At 37.2% G+C, this 17,500-nt stretch overlaps 1 protein-coding gene across 2 annotated transcripts in view; it reads right to left on the reverse strand.

The window, feature by feature from the left end:
• Window positions 1-17,500, reverse strand: part of LOC135205737 (uncharacterized) — an 87,964-nt gene that overhangs the window by 1,872 nt on the left and 68,592 nt on the right. Inside the window, exons 12-13 of one of the 2 annotated variants that reach the window (XM_064236831.1) lie at window positions 7,359-7,510; window positions 1,826-2,392 (exon numbers count right to left, since the gene is read on the reverse strand). In XM_064236831.1, coding sequence (XP_064092901.1) covers window positions 2,345-2,392; window positions 7,359-7,510 — 200 coding nt within the window. In that variant the 3' untranslated portion in view covers window positions 1,826-2,344. Of the gene's footprint in view, window positions 1-1,825; window positions 2,393-7,358; window positions 7,511-17,500 lie in introns of those variants that run through there. The other variant, XM_064236830.1, reaches the window with a different exon arrangement.

Here is a 17,500-nt window from a genome sequence, read left to right on the forward strand (position 1 = left end):
AATAAATTGTTTATATATGGGGAGAGGAAAGTTAAGAAACAGTTTTCAGTAGGGAATCCTATCAAAATTTGCTAAGTACCTAACAGTTGTTTTAAACAGCACTGTATACACATTTACTTTCCAGATGTTGGCAAGCAGTATTAATTTTTGTGACAGAAAAGTAATCTATGGGTGCCAGAACTACTGTACATACAGGATAAATTTGAGTCCTTTTCTGTGCTAATCTATGCATGTGGAGACATGCCGATACAAAAAGCCTATTGTACAAGTAGACAAATACATATTTAAATAGGTAACTACCTTTATTATCATAACCTTTACTATATATTTATTTGAAGGTACATTATGTATCCCAAAAACCTGCTTTAGGAGTGGATAAGATAAAGGTAATTAATCATGTAGATATATCAATAAGTATTGTTATTTATTTGCATAAAGCATTTTATATATACTACTATACTAATATTTGTGTGATACATATTTTTTTTATAATAGTTCCCATAACAGTTGAGGACTACAGCTTACAATGTACCCTGTGGGTATAAAAAGTAAACTCAATGATAGACTGTGCAAGGAAAGTAAAACTATACAAGCGCCATTATTGACTTCACTTTTGCTTCTGCACCATTTTAATCTTTCTACAATCTTCTTATGACTGCTACAAACAACTCTGTATGAAATTGACAAGCTGCATATGATGCATGTATATGACTATATATTATTTTGTACTATTAAAAATATACAGTAACTATAATAACTTAGGTTACTCTCTCCTTCAATAATTAAATATTTATATTTACATCTCCAAACTATATATAATATATAAAGGACAGAAATAATAAATTTCAGATACTAGAAAATGTAAACAATCTAACAATGAAATTATATCTTGGGAATGTGCACACCTTTAAATTTATTCTTAAGTATACATAACTGTGAGGGAGCTTTACTATCAATAACTTTATAAACTGTTGAAGAAGGAAACTTGCCTTTAATGACTTGTCACAACAACCACACATAAAAGAATGAGACAAAGTTTCTACCAATATATCAAAAGTATACAAGCACCAACAGACACTTACTAGTTATTTTTTAGTTATTCTAAATCTCCCATCTACAAGACCTCAGAAGTTATTTGTCGATGTGACTGACTGAATATTAATGCTAATTATGTTTTGTCACACAACAAACCTCTTTGCGATTCACTGGGCTATTTCACTGGTCTTTGTCCTACAACTTCCACAACTCTGCTCTTCTGATCAACTGTTACACATCATCCCTTCTCATCACATGCCTTAATGCAAACATGTAGACTAACAGCAAAACTTTGATTCAAAATAACATATTAGGTGGTGCTTCATTTGCCCATCCTGCCTTTTTCAGATTTAATTTCTACAAACTTCTTGGTCACTGCTTGCCTCTCAGGCTTTCATACAAACTCCAGGATACAACTTCAACATCTCCCAGACCTCACACCCGGCCCCCAAAAAATAATTATGATAAAGTTCCTGGCCAAAGGATTTAGCAGACCATATGTTGAAAAGTCCAAATGATGGGAATTAAACCAAAAACATAAGAGCTTTTAGCTACTGTTTCTACTAATGACGGGGCTGCATTACTTATCTGATTCCTGAATGGTTACTCTAACTAGGAAATAAATCCTAAGAAAATCTATCTAAATAAAAATAAATCATAAGAAAAGCTATCTAAATATAAAAGTTAATTATACATAAATAACCATCATAAGTTGTATACATACCAATGTGAAGTATATTTTGCATTTGAAGAACACTGGTAGAAATGACATTAAGATTAAAAGGCATAATGACTTACACAGTTTAATAGACTCCAATATACAGAAGACTCCCTTCACCTCAGGCATAAAGGGAGGAAGACAGAACCTGAGTGACTAGAAATCCTTTTATTTATAACCTAATTAGGGGATAGCTGTCATTAAAACATTTATGATGATGTACTACCATCCAACCTAGAGCTGACATATCTAGTAATGTCAGATTTAAGTAAACATATGGAGAAAATAAAAACCTATCAAGGTTCCACCATGAAAAAAAAAAATTTCCTTAACATGCCATAAAAAATTGTTTCCTTAACATGCCATAATAAAATTTTTCCTTAACATGCCATAATAAAATTTTTCCTTAAAAACTTAAGCAAAATTTAACTCAAGATCTGGACTTACCCTTAATAATTGTAACCTTTAAAAAATGAACAGCATAGTTATTATTCTTCATAATGAAATAGACACTTACCAGAGTGTTGAAACACTGTCATCATACAAATATTTTATCATTTACTTTTCCATAATTAATGCTTAACTAAAAAACTACCTGAGGAACCTTCCAGTGGAACGTAAAATCATGGTATCAATATTCTGAAAGTAAGAGAAAATACAAGATTACTAGTTATTCAGCGCTACTAGCAAACTTGACAATCTTGTATGAAACAAATTTAACTCACCTAGTGCTGGTTCTGATGTTAATGGACTAACAACCCTCAGGGTAGTAAGGTCAAAGCATACAGTAAAAGTCCAATTTTCTGGCACCCTTTAGTTCTGAAAACAGCTGGCACAGTACAGCACTTGGACCTGTAAGTCCCATTCTGGATAAAGCTGGCCATCAGGTACTTTTCATCTAACACAGTTTGAGTCTTGCACTATCAAATTACTTCATGATAACAACAGATAAAAAAGGAGCGACCTAACCTAGCGCATGTCATGGTCAGCCACATCTTCCAATCAATATCTAATCAAAGCATTTAGTATGTCACAATAATACTTCACTATATTCTGAGGCAATTAAAGCTGATTTTAGTTTTATCAAATATTTTAAAAACACACTCGTTAGTGCAGCCTTTTTTGCTAGTCCAGCACACAGTCGGTTCTGAATATATCAACTATTGGACTTGCACTGTACTATTTAGAATAACAACCACTTTTACTGAATGACTGGACAACATTAAGATTCTGGTAACTTCCTTAAGGAGTAGAATACAAAACTTGCAGTTTTTTAAGGACTGAAATAATGAGTCGGAAATAAATGATTCACTACGTACAGTAGGCCCTGCATCCGTAGGTATATATGGTTCGTATGAAGCCGCCACTGAGCAAAAAATGCAGGTGCTCTCAAGTACTGGAATGTAAATGTACCTGATAACCAGGAACTGCCTGTATACAGTAACTTTGTGTTGCTTACATGTGATATTTGGATTTTAAATATTTTTATAGTGATTAGAGATGAAACATCAACAGTGATAAAATATTCTCTTGTGAACTATTATAGCATGTATGATAATCATAGTTAACTAAACTTGTAATACTGTACAGTTCAGTAAATCAGTGAAAGGAAAAAATGTGGCAATACGTACTTATAGTAAAAACAATTACAAATGTCAGGACAATCTCTTTTTTTATACATATTACAAGAGAGAGAGAGAGAAGAGAGGAGAGAGGAGAGGAGACGGAACGGAGAGAGAGAGAGCAGAGAGAGAGAGACGAGAGAGAGAGAGAGAGAGAAGAGAGGAGAGAGAGAGAGAGAATTAGTAAATTTTCTTTATAAAAATGTATTTAGTCATGAAAATAAAATGAAAATACAGTAATTAGTGAACACTACTCATAGTGAATTTTCCAAAATATATTTGAGATAAATTCCATAGAAAAACCCATGATTTTTTTAAGCTGCGATTACTGATCCACAATCTAGTGGGGATCCACTGTACTGTAGTACATCCAAAAGAACACTGTGCAATACTATTAGTACTGCACTGTAACACAAATTCTAACACCATACCCACACAGCACATGAAAAATTTCCTCAACTGGAATTCTTCTTACATATGTTAGTGCCATCTAGCAGTGGCCTTGAAAACTAATACAAATACAACAGCTGTTATAAGTAACACGTTTATGTTGCCTTAAGTCTATCGCACAAGAATTATCTTTTAAGTTTATCATAAGCAAATCTGTGTGCAATACAAATGACAACATAGAATCTGAAAAAGAGATTGGTGAACATAAGATATAAAATATTTGTATTTTTTCCCTCTAGCTCAAACACACACTGGGTTAACACTTGCCTAAACCCCAAATCTTGGATGTTGATGTGCTTGTCTTCATGTTTATGTTGAATCGATTAAATGATGTTAATTAGTTTAGATGAAATGACTTGCAATGAATGATACTGTAGATAGATGATGGTGAAGGCAAATTATGGTCTTCTTCTGAAGTGTAGTCATCCAAGCCTCCTTGTTATTTTGCCAAAACATAGAAAGCAGACTTTTCTTTTGTTTTACAGTGGTCCTGGATAACTGGAAGATACACTAAGTCACAATTTATTTCATGTCCAGCAACACTGGGGATAGTCCCATACTTGATGTTGGTCGATGTTGAAATGAAAGGGCAACCATTGCCTCCTTGGAGGTGACTGCCTGTTAAGGGTACTTGGTAAGATTTCTTGGCAGGGGTCCCAGGCAGTTTTATCATTTATTCTTGAAAAAGTGAGAAAGCGAGGTCCTACATAAGTCTCTTCCACCTCCTACATTTGGTCATCTCCTTGACTAGAGATGTGGGGAACAAATGGTTATGCATAATATCTGAAGTCCTTAGAGTCTCAAAAGATGCTTAAGCATAATAGCTGAAGTCCTTAGATTCTCAAAGTCTGAGGACAAAACAGATTGGAAGCTCAGCCAATTTGTTTGTGTGTATGGTGTTTTTATGTTGTATGGAAACCAATGGTTATTCAGCAACAGGACCAGCGGCTTTATGTGACTTCCGAAACACATCGAGAGTGAACTTCTATCACCAGAAATACACATCTCTAACACTTCAACGGAATGCCTGAGAATAGAACTCTTGACAACCGAGGTGGCAAGTCAAGATCAAACCGATCTCGCCACTGAGGGGCTATGGAAGCTCGGCCAAGGAAAGCAACCAGTGGCTTTACATTAACTAAATTTAAAATGCATATGTACCTCAATATTACTAAACATGAAACTACTGGCAATTCATCTTACTTAAGTTTTCATATCAATACAAATTGATGAACCAGACTAAGCTACTATGAAAAGTCATAGAAGTGCAAAGGCTATGATTGCCAAATGTGATGAGGTAATCATTAACAAATCACACCAGGGAAATTACCCTGTAGGCATTTAAGAAAGCCTTACAAAAAATTTCATGAAAAACTGATATCTTTATAAAGTCATTAGCTATAGGAACAGCTTTGCTACAAACAAACAAAACACGCAAAGCAAAGACTTATTATAAGTTTATAATCCATTGTTCAATATTCTAAAAGCAGAAATATCTAAAAACCAACATTTTTTTGTGGTGGGTAGAGCATCAATTGTAAGGTCTTGGAATCAATGTAAAATATTGCCATTTATATTCCCACTTACTATGAAAACTTGTTTAACGTATATACTAAGGTGTAATGTGACTTTCCAAAAAATCTAACTCAATTTTAGGAGGCCTCACCATACAGGAAATACAAATTAGCACAGTTGTATTTACAATAATGACAATTGAAATAAAACTGTTGTCTTACTGTATCAATAATGTTGCAAGCATTATCATACCCCATCACCAAATACGAACATTGCAATTAGGTGCAATTACATTCCGGTAATGTTTACATTCTAAAAATCATCAGTAGACTGAGTTTAACTAGCACTCTCACTGCCATTAGTTGCAAAATGAAGCATAGTGGAGATAGTTTTTTTTTGTAAATTATCAAGAGCTCTGTTGAACAAATGCAGCTTACCATTATTTGTGACTAAAAAGAATTTTCAATTAAGTAAATGTGTGATTTCACCAGTTCCAGATGTTACTTCTGCCTGTCTCAGAATGTTTTGCAGCCTGAATGTTATTCAATTTTTTAGCCTCAGCTACAACCTCCAGCTTAAAAGTTCATGGTATACTTTGAGATCGATAAATAAAAACTCATTTGAATTTGACCATGTAAGTCACAATTGAGAACTAGCACGGTTAACATAAGCAACTCTTACCAATGATGCAATAGTGACAGTAACAAACATTGCTAAACTGCAAGACATAGTTCGCCTATTTTAGGCAAAACTACTGAAAATGAAACTCAGGCCAGATCCCACTGGAAGAGACAACTTCAGCTCTGAAATGAAAAAAATTGGAAAACCAAAAGGCAACTAGCCCCCAAGATTTTGGATACGGGATTATGATCCTGTACCTCATGTAGCATATTTGCAAAGCATTAGTATACACTGTTTAAAAACCAGAAAAACCAGGAAAGTTACAAAAAGCCTTAAAGCACTACACCATTAACACACCCTGGTATGACAACAATTACTAGACCAGCTAATAATAAATGAAGTTAAACAGAGCAGATGCTGCAGAAAATTAAGATACTACTTTATTTAATCGCTACTTACCAGCAATTAAGTGTCCAAATACTAAACTTGACTAAAGTTACTTTAAGGAAAAACATGCAAGTACAGTCACCTCTCAATTAACGTAAGGCATACATTCCTGGAGAGCACACTTCAATTAAAAACACGTTATTTAAACATATTTTTCCCATAAAAAATAACAGTAATGAGGGTTACGTTCCTGGACTTGGGGAGCTCTGTACTGCATTATTAATATAATTCTATGAAGGTCAACAAAAAAGAAAAACAGAACAAAATCTTTTGATTTATTAATAAATAAACTTGAATAAACAGTCTTTTGCTTTATTAATAAATACATACAGTCCACTGTGCTACATCTTTGTTTATGTTGACAGCTGTCGTCTCCAGTGCTAATGCGCGGGCGATTTGAAAACAACTCGGGTGCCAATTTGCATTACATTGAAATTTTTGCATTTTTCAAACATTTGAAAAACATTTTCTAGCTTGTGTTAAATAAAAAGCGAAATAAATAAACACGCGTTAATTGAGAGGTGACCGTACCCATCAACAGTGAGAAACTCTGGGTAAAAATAAATGAGATTATTATGCTAAAGGAAATACCCATCAACACAGTGAAATTCTGTATGACATTAAATGAGACTATTATAATAAAACAAATTGTAAAATGAGACAAGTGTGAAAATCTGAAAGTTCTGGGGGCAAACAAAGTAAGTCTGTTAAAGGAAAAAGTGACAGCTGGAATCACTGAAATGCTGTCAGAGGGTGTTTTGGACCCCAGATGTGCACACGACAACATGGAAGCCCTTCGTCCATTTTTTAGCATATCTGGGAATTGAACTGATGCACAATGAAGGCTATCATAAAGTGATGGGTATGGAACAACAATGTAGGATTTCCTACTGGACAAAGTATCAATGTCAACTTGCATCAATGTAGCAAATAAAAGACTTAAAACATACCACTTTTTGTTTCTCCAGCATCCTCATCTTTTCTGGATTCCTAAATGCACCGTCTTCCATAAGTTTGAGGATGACACCGCGTATAGCAATGGCGTAAGTATTCATGAGGTCTATTGCCGCTTTTGCTTCTAATGGGGTTCTCAAAGGCTCACCTGAATTCAAATAAAAATGAAAAATTTATTACATTAATTTATATTTTTCATAACTAACAAACCTGCAGTCTTTTAGTGCCAGCTGGAAACCAGTATAAATTCAATAAAATTGTATATGCAAGGGACTAATGGCATCTGTCCCTTGTCACGAAATAAGTGGGACTGCCCACGTACCCAGCCACAACTTGTGACCTTAAATCTTACTCTTCCGACCCAGGTTAAACTGTCGGAGGGGTGGTAAGAGGTGGGCCTTAAATATTAAGACCTCAGGTTTGTTACGTATGAAAAATGCAAATTAATTTAATAAATTTGTCATTTGTTCATATACGAAACAAACCTTCGGTCTTAACGTTAGGACAGACTTACTCAAACAAACCTTCGGTCTTAACAATAGGACAGACTTACTCTTGGTGGGAGGTAAGTAATTAAACAGACTGGAGGTTTGCCACACATGGTCCTTTACCTGAATAAGAGAATTCTAATGAATACAACCTTATTTCTGAACCTTAGATTTATGCATATGTTACTTTCAGGTTCTGGGCTTCAATACAATGTCACAGTTTATTGAATATTCAGAAGATAACAAAACAATTCAGCCACTTATGTAGGTTTGTTATCATTCCTCTCTCTCCTTGCCAAAGAGAGGAATGTATTGCTACTGAAAGGAATCTTTACAGATTATTACTCTAACAGTATGGCTACTACACTTGCCTGTGTCACGTCAGTTTCAGCTCACGATGGAGCAGTCTTCTTACTGTCTGCAGGTAAAGAAGGACAAAGAGGAAAAGAAAAGAGACCAGTCATTTCATTCATTCCACTTTTATACCATCATCTTAGACAAGATACAAACTGACCTGCCACGGGCACTGGAGGAGCTACACAACTTGTTGAGTAGCCACCACCGGAACCAAGGAAAAAGTGTCCAAGGACCTATCAGCAATGTCTTCCAAGTAGTAGAGGACAAGGAAGTGAAAGTGGTTTGCTGCATCCATGAACCAGCATTCAAAATTCTATGAACAGACATCCTTCTTCAACGTCAACGAGGAGCTTCATCCTCTAACATTGAGCACTCTTACATGCATGACGTTGCCTGTAACTACTGATGTAGTTGAAAAGGCATTCATGATCATTTCCCATGGCCAAAATGAGATTGTATTCTTGGACACTTCTTTTTTGACCCAGCCTGTGCTAACAAAAAGTCTGTGACAACCCGGTCCGAGATGTTGAGTCCCGAATCTTTGCCACATAGCCCAATGGCTCACCAGACATTCCCCCACCTGCTGGAACTAAGTGGGGAAAGGCATCCACTCTATCATTTCATACCCCTACATCTACCTCCATTTCCCCTTTCTCTTGTATTTTGGCTCTAAAAGGGTCTTTGTTCAAGTCGTTCTTCACTGAAGAAGCCGATTGAGTAGGTTTAGGAGCAGGAGTAGATCTCACTATCTTCTTTTGAGTAGTCCATAGAATCTGCCTTCCAACATTAGGCTGACTGACAACAGACTTACTAACAGGCTTTTGTACTAGCCTATTATTAGTATCTGTTTGTAATCTATTTATGGCCACTTTCAAACTATCCTTTGGCAGCAAGAATTTGGAGTCCAAATAATCACTAATCAGGAGTGATAAGAAAGAGTCCACATCCACACAATGGCTTATCTTGATTAGAGCTTCATCCCTTCTCACTGAAAGAATGTTAGCCCATACATTGGCACCCAGATTGGTCAAATATGAGACTGCCTTAAAAGAACCAGATTGAAGCAATCTGATAAAAGCTGCCTCATCTACTGAACTCCTGGCTCAATCAGAAGTTATTTTAGCTACAGCTGTTAACCATACATCTAGCCAAGATGCCATCTGGAAGACTGAAGAGGTGGTCAACTATAATGCAGCAGCTTCTTGACATGTAAGAGGACATTCCATTCTAACTTGACCCAATGTGTGTCCTGGTCACAATCGAACAACATCTGGTTAATGTCTACCCAACAGAGGAATAACTGGAGTAGTGCAATATCTCTTATGTCCAGGTAAGGGAGGAGGGAGCAACATGAATGATCTATTCGATCGTAACTTACCCAACCCAAAATCTATGAGTTTCCATGTTGGAGGACTGATTCTGCAAGACTAGAACATGGCAATTCAGAGGATATCTTAATATCTTTCTTTGGTCTTAAAAGTGCCTCAATGCAAGTCAGAGCGATCGTTGAAGGAGTTTTGTCCTTTGAAAGATCATTAAACTGACGTATCAGGTCTATAACCTCTGCATAACAGGAAAGAAAATCCTGATTATCCAAGTCTTTCCCCTCATTAAATATGTCACCAGAAGAAGAAGGCACAGGACGATCATGAATACCAGCTCTCAAGGCCAAAGCACCCATTTCACATGACAACCGTCAAGTCCTTTCCATGCTCCTAGAACTTGAACACGAACATCTCTGATCTCTCACATCTGAATGATCATGTGAAAAATTTCATGCATACCTATCCACACTTCTACGGCCGTCACTAATAGGTAGAGAACTAGGCACACCCCTGGGAGATCTTGACCTTGAATGCCTGCCCAAAGGCCGAACAGCAACTCCACTCTCCAACGACCTAGTACGTAGATGAACGTACATTGTCATCAATACGTGAATCATCCAATTCCAGGACATGAGATCTCTTGATTTGGGAGTCATCATCTTTCCACCTAACTTTGAACAGTCATACCGGAGAGACACCTTATCACTTATACTTCCTGTTCGTTGAGAAACCAGTGTCAGCCCTTGAACGATACTATCGTCATACAGTTGAACAGTACTCGTAAGCACTATCACTGTATCAGCACCCAATCCCAATGCTGAATTTGATGAAACTTTCATTACTACATCCATATATTTCCTAGGCCCAACGACTGAGGAAGCACAACGAACACCAACCTCTGAGGTATCGTTCACGACTGTACCTTCATACTCACAGAGATGTGACAACCCAGGCTCAAAGAAAAAATTGTTCTTTTCTTGGGAAGAGGATCACCCACGAAGTCCCTGATTCTCCATCTCTTAACTAGAACACGCACAGGAACAACTGATGACTGACGAAGCCGATGCTGACGAGGAGGAAGAATACGAAGTAAATGACTCGCATCTCTTTTTCTTGCAAGCTTGATTAAACTTCTCCTCAAACTCTATTAATTTTTCCATCACAGTTCATGCAAACGAACCCATTAACATTCATTGATTTCCTCATCCCAGAGGATGTAGTTGTTGATGTAGTCACGGAAAGTGTAAGATGTGAGGTCACCACAGCTGCCATATTAGAATGTAAGGTCACTGATGGACCTGGCTGTGACATCACAATGTTGGACGAAACACAAGAGATTCTGTTAGTACCATGTTCGGCAATACCAAGGGAGCCCGAATATGATATGGAATTGGTACCACATGCATTTCGGTAGATGTCGTAGTTGGTCCAATATAGTGTTGACCCGGGGGAGAAGGGAAACCCATGGTATGAGATACTGGAAGGTACAGTGGACCCCGTATTCGCATTCTTGGCATGGTATTTTTCTATGTGAAATATCCACAAATTACTGTATTTTCATATCAATTTCATGAATTAAAAAACCAGGTACCTTATGCATTTTTAGTGGGTTTTTCCTGAGTTTTGAAGTTGAACTAACCATAATTTTTAGTGGAGTTTTTTTCCTGAGTTTGAACTAACATAATATGCAGTTTTAAGCATTTTTATAGAGGTTCTATGCATTCACGGATTCTATCTATTTGTGGGGGGTCTGGAACGCATCCACCACGAATACAGGGGGTCCACTGTAGTGGGACAATAGGCCATTCAAGGTTGGTACTCCTGACAAGCCTAGAGAGGACCACATGCCTGCCACCTTCTGAGCATCCGAAGCTGAAAATTTAGACAAAGAATATGACCCCCATCCCTGAAGGGAAAGAAGAGAAATAATTATAAAAAAAAACACCCAAAACCCCTCCCAATGCACCCATTGACATATCATTGGACGCATAAAAGAGGTATGGGAAACTTCCAGTACAGGAGAAACTAGTGAAACAGGCTTCTCTAAGGAAGGAACAGCATCGCCACCTAACAAAGATGAAGTTGTCTCCTTCCTCTTGTACTGACCCTTCCCAAAAAACATCTTTCATTGTTCAACCAACCAGTCATGACATACTGAACAAGGATTAGTTTCATTACACATATTCTCTCTGCATTTACTACATGTTGAATGAGGATCCATATCAACTGATGGTAGGAAACGAGAAGAAGGAAATCCACCAACACCTGGGCATTTCCTTTGCTTCTTTTAAGATCCAGTAGATACACTGGCAGGAGAGTAAAGCGAATCCATTATTTCCTGGCACTCGGCCACAAACACCAGAAATCCACATACAAAACACAGAAAGAAAATGCAGGTAAACCGAACCAGCATTAGGCGGTAAAGGAGTAACTGGGGAGGTCACAAGTTACGGCTGGGTATGTGGGTGGTCCCACTTATCTCATTACTAAGACAGGCCCCTAGCTCCTTGCATATACAATTTTATTTATTTTTTTACCGGTTTCCAGATGGCGCCAGATTTGTCCTAATGTTAAGACCGAAGATTTATTTAATATGTGAACAAATATTATATACACCAAGTCTCCACAAAACTACTTATAATTAGCATACATATTCATAACATTAAATCACTATTACTGTATAACTCTTGTGGCGATCACCTAGAACTAAACAAAATAGTTATGTATCTGACAGAGAGATACAAAGATCATAAATCTAAATTCAGGAATACTGTACTCTCAGTTTGAACAGTATTTTTTTTTTTTTTTTTGTGGCACACTATACAGTAGTACCTTGAGATACGAAATTAATCCGTTCTGAGGCGCCTTTCGTATCACGAGGCACGAGGTTTTCGTATCGTGGACCACATTTTACATGTAAAATGGCTAATCCGTTCCAAGCCCTCCAAAAACACCCCAGTAAATTTCATAATAAAGCTAAATTGACCTATAAACAATGAAATACTACAATAATTTGGACCATTCAATACCTAAATTAAGAATAAAAATGCAAAACCTGTAAATAAAGTGTATATTAGTGTACAAGAAATATAATTACTGTAACATAAAATGTGGAAACTTACCTTTCGAATGAGGCTATCTCCGAAAGTGGTAGCAGAGGAGGAGGACAAACGGCAGATAACGTACGTACGTACGCACACTTAACTTTACGAAAACAAAAAATTTAAGGAAAACTATAAAACTAAAATTTACGAAACACATTAACAAAACTGTAACACTTAACTTACAAAAATCTAAAAATTAAATTTTTTCTTTCTTTTTTTTTTTTTTTTACTTATACGTAGGTTTTTTTTTTTTTATACAGAATTTCAACTTCATCACCACTTTCAACATTCTGTTTTTCACACTTCGGTTCTTCCATTTTTGCTTTCAACTTTCTGTTTTTTATCACTTTGTTCTTCCTTTTTGCTTACTCCTGCTAATGCTGAAGGCCTCTTTAAAAAATAACGATCCAAGGAAGATTGCTTCTGCCTACTTTTCACAATGTTCCTGAAACGACTCAGGCAAACGTCATCGAACTGCGCAAGCATACGACCTGTGTGAGCCTTTTCAGGGCGTCTTTTTTCGATAAACGATTGCACTTTATGAAAAGCGGCTAGAACATCCTTAATTTCTGCCGTTGTCATAGGCTCCTCCTCCTCCTCTTCCTCGCCGCTGCTAGAGAACTCCTCTTGAACGTTATGTTGCATGGCCTCCAACTCTTTCAGGTCATCCATCATAAGCTCCTCTTGGTGCTCCTCGAGAAGGTCATTGATGTCGTCCTCGTCGACGACCAGCCCCATGGACTTCCCGAGTGCAACGATCTCGTCAAGATCTGATTCCAAAACAGTTTCGGGATCGTCAACTGTTTCTGACTCTGCAGCACCAGCTTCGCCCACGTCAAATCCCTCGAAGTCTCGGACAGATACGGCATCAGGCCAAGTTGTCCATCCACAAGGAATTCAAGGTTCGCCTCGAAACCTCCTGCCTAATCTTGGTCAATGAGTCGGATGCAAATGACAATGTCGAAATGCATCCTTCGGTGATGTCGAAACATCTCTTGAAAAGATGTTTCGTGTACAGCTTCTTAAAATTCGCTATCACTTACTGGTCCATGGGCTGGAGGAGAGGGGTGGTGTTGGGCGGAAGAAAAAGAATCTTGACGAAGGAATACTCCGCTAGGATATCTTCCTCGAGGCCAGGAGGGTGGGCAGGGGCATTGTCCAACAACAGCAGACATTTCAGGGGGAGGCGCTTCTCTTCCAAAAATTTCTTCACTGTCGGGCCAAAACACAGATTTACCCACTCCGTTAACAAAAGCCTCGTTACCCAGGCTTTTGCATTAGCCCTCCACATCACTGGAAGCTTCTCCTTAAGCACTTTGTGGGCCTTGAAGGCTCGAGGAGTCTCGGAATGATACACCAGTAGGGGCTTCACCTTGTAATCCCCACTGGCGTTTGAACAAAGTGTGAGCGTAAGCCTGCCTTTCATAGGCTTATGCCCGGGTAGCTTCTTCTCTTCCTCCGTGATGTATGTCCGACGAGGCATTTTTTTCCAAAAAAGGCCAGTCTCATCACAATTGAAGACTTGCTAAGAACTGTAGCCTTCCTTGGTCATCATCTCGTCGAAAGTCTTCTTAAATGCTTCGGCCGCTTTCGTGTCCAAGCTGGCAGCCTCCCCATGACGCAGCACCGAAAGGATGCCAGTTCGTTTACGAAATTTCTCAAACCAGCCATGCGAAGACTTGTACTCTGGGGTTTGCGTTGAAGTCCCTTCCCCTCCGTCGTCTTCCGCCTGCGCAATCAAATCGCCGAAAATAGCGCTGGCCTTGTGGGCAATTGCTGTCTCCGTTACCGTATCCCCAGCGATTTCTTTGTCTTTTATCCAGACGAGGAGCAGCCGTTCCATCTCGTCGTGCACGTGGGTCCTCTTGCTGGACAAAATAGTGATGCCCTTCGACGGTGTAGCTGTTTTGATGGCATCCTTCTGATTAAGGATGGTGCCTATTGTCGACGGATTACGGCCGTATTCCTTTGCGATCACACTCAATCGCATACCAGCTTCGTACTTCTTGATGATCTCCATCTTTGTCTCCAAAGAGAGCATGCGCTTCTTTCCGTGAATTTCAACTTTCTTGGGACCCATGAACTACATTATCTTGTACGTAATTTACGTATAAGTAACACATTAAAGTTTCTGCACAACACGATAATAGTATGTAACGAAATCACTAACAAATTTACGTTACTAAACGAAATCGTTGGACCGAGATAGGTACGCCACCACGTATACGTATAAGATGCATGATGGGAGGGATGCTCTCCAATAGGAGAGAAGGATTTCATGGTGGTGACTAGCATCAGGAACCAATGGGAGAGCAGGAGGATGGTGGCGAGTCTACTAGTACTAAGATGGCAGCGCGCGGCGCAAGTTTCAAAATTGTTATCCGGGCGAATCTCGGACTTTCAGAAACCTTTCGTATCTTGAAAACTTTTCGTATGTAGAGCAGTAAAATTTTTCGCATTGGCTTTGGTATCTCAAGTTTTTCGTAAGTTGAGCCTTTCGTATCTCGAGGTACTACTGTATTCAACATGGTAAAACTAGTGAAAATATTTCCAAAACATTATCATAATGTAATATGTCATAGCAGTAGACACACACTTTATTATATATATATATCTATATATATATTATATATATATATATATATATATATATATATATATATATATATATATATATATATATACACACATATACATATATGTGTATATATATGTATATATATATATATATATATATATAATATATATATATATATATATATATATATATATATATATATATATATATATATATATATAATATATATATACATATATATATATATATATATATATAGTATATATATATATATATATATATATATATATATATATATATATATATATATATATATATATATATATATATATATATATATATATATATATCTAATAAAAGGAGCCCATAAAAACACCAAAATGTAGAGAGAAAAGTACTATATTTCAGAGACTGCTGTCTCTCTCTTCAGGTATATGAATGAGAAAAGTTTACAGAAAAGGTGGTATTTATACCAAGAGATTCGTCCACAAGTAAGCCAATTTAGGTCACCCCCGCTGATAATCTTCCTTTAATCTTCTTAAGCGTTGGTTGAATGAACACTGCGTCGACGATATCTGATATCCAATTCCCTTTTGAGATGTTCATTACCTGCTTCTCTTTTTATTAAGGCCGATTCCATCATTTGACTCTTGTACCGGCAGTTGCTGCTATAAATTACACGTGACATATTCCAGTTTATTCTATGGTTATGTTCATTTATATGGTTGAAAATAGCCGAGTTCTGTTGTCCATACCTAACTGACCGTTTGTGTTGTATTAATCTCTGGGGAAGTGATTTACCTGTAAATCCGATGTAAGATTGGTCACAGTCCTGGCATGGGATCTCATATACCCCAGAGTCTTTGGGAGATGTCTTTTGTTGGACGTTAATCAGGGATTTGGCTAGGTATTTGGGTAGGTAAATGCAAAAGGGTTGTTGGATTTCCCAAGGGTGTGAGGTTACTCTCTTAATCGTCTCCAGGTGGGGAATTTTTATTTTATTGTTGGGTGTGTGTCTGGTCTTGTCTTTAGGGGGTCGGTAGAAAATTATGTTTGCTTTTTGAATTGCTTTCTCAATTATATGGTCAGGATACTTTAAAGATGAAAGTTGCTTGCGAATTAGTTCAAATTCTTTTTCCAGGAAATCTGGGGAACAAATTCGCAAGGCTCTTAAGAATAGGTTGCTAGCTACACCTATCTTGATAGTATTGTCATGATAGCTAAAGTAGTGAATATATGAAAGTGAGAACGTTGGTTTTCTGTATATGGTAAATTTGTATTCTGTCGTGTCTCTGATTATTAAAACAAGAAGAAGAATTTTATTGTCTGTTTCCCATTCAACTTTAAATTTGATGCTGGGCCCACTAATGCGTTTAATTTTGAGAGGAATTCATTAAAATTATTACCCCACTTTATTATCCCAAAAAATGTTAGTATGTCATCCACGTATCTCATCCACAGCATGTTTTTGGGTTTTATTGCATTTATTACTGTAGTTTCAAAAGTATTCCATGTACAGATTGGCTAAAATAGGACTTAAAGGACTACCCATACTACACCCGAATTTTTGCTTGTAGAATGATTCCCCGAATGAAAATACGTTATTAGATGCACATAATTCAACTAACTTTATTATTTTGTCAAGTGCCAAAGGGAAATGATCTGAATAGGGGGATAATTTTTCCCTTAAAAACTGAAGAACGTCCTGTACTGGTACTTTTGTGAATAGGGAGTCTACGTCAAGGCTTAAAAGTTTTATGTTGTGAAGTGGTATATGTGCTTCTCTGATTTGTGACAAAAGTCTTCCAATGTTTGATGTGACTGGGAGAAAAAGTGCCTAAAAAAGGAGAAAGGAGGCCAGCTAACCATTTAGAAATTTTGTAATTGAAAGCCCTCCGGCCACATGAAACGATGGGTCTGAATGGAAGATTGTCTTTGTGAGTTTTGGGAAGACCATAAAAGTGGGTAATTTAGGATTAATTACTTTAAATTTCTCTAATAGTTTCAATACTCGTTTTTGTCTTGGCCATTAATCTTACTTTCCGAAAAAATTCTGTGGGAACGTTTCTGGAGGGGATTTTTCGTCAGTTTTTCGTAAGTATTTGTGTCACTAAGGAGCTGGTTGATTTTGTCGAGGTAGAAGTCTTTGTCCATTATTACAATTTTGCCGTCTTTGTCAGATCTACTTATTATAACATTAACTTTTTTAGCGAGTGATGGCTATCATGAATCTGCGGGGAACAGGATATTTCTTATGAAGGTCAGTTAAAGCATTTAGTAACACTC

Source organism: Macrobrachium nipponense, chromosome 24 (assembly GCF_015104395.2).
Source record: "Macrobrachium nipponense isolate FS-2020 chromosome 24, ASM1510439v2, whole genome shotgun sequence".
NCBI classification, from domain to species: domain Eukaryota; kingdom Metazoa; phylum Arthropoda; class Malacostraca; order Decapoda; family Palaemonidae; genus Macrobrachium; species Macrobrachium nipponense.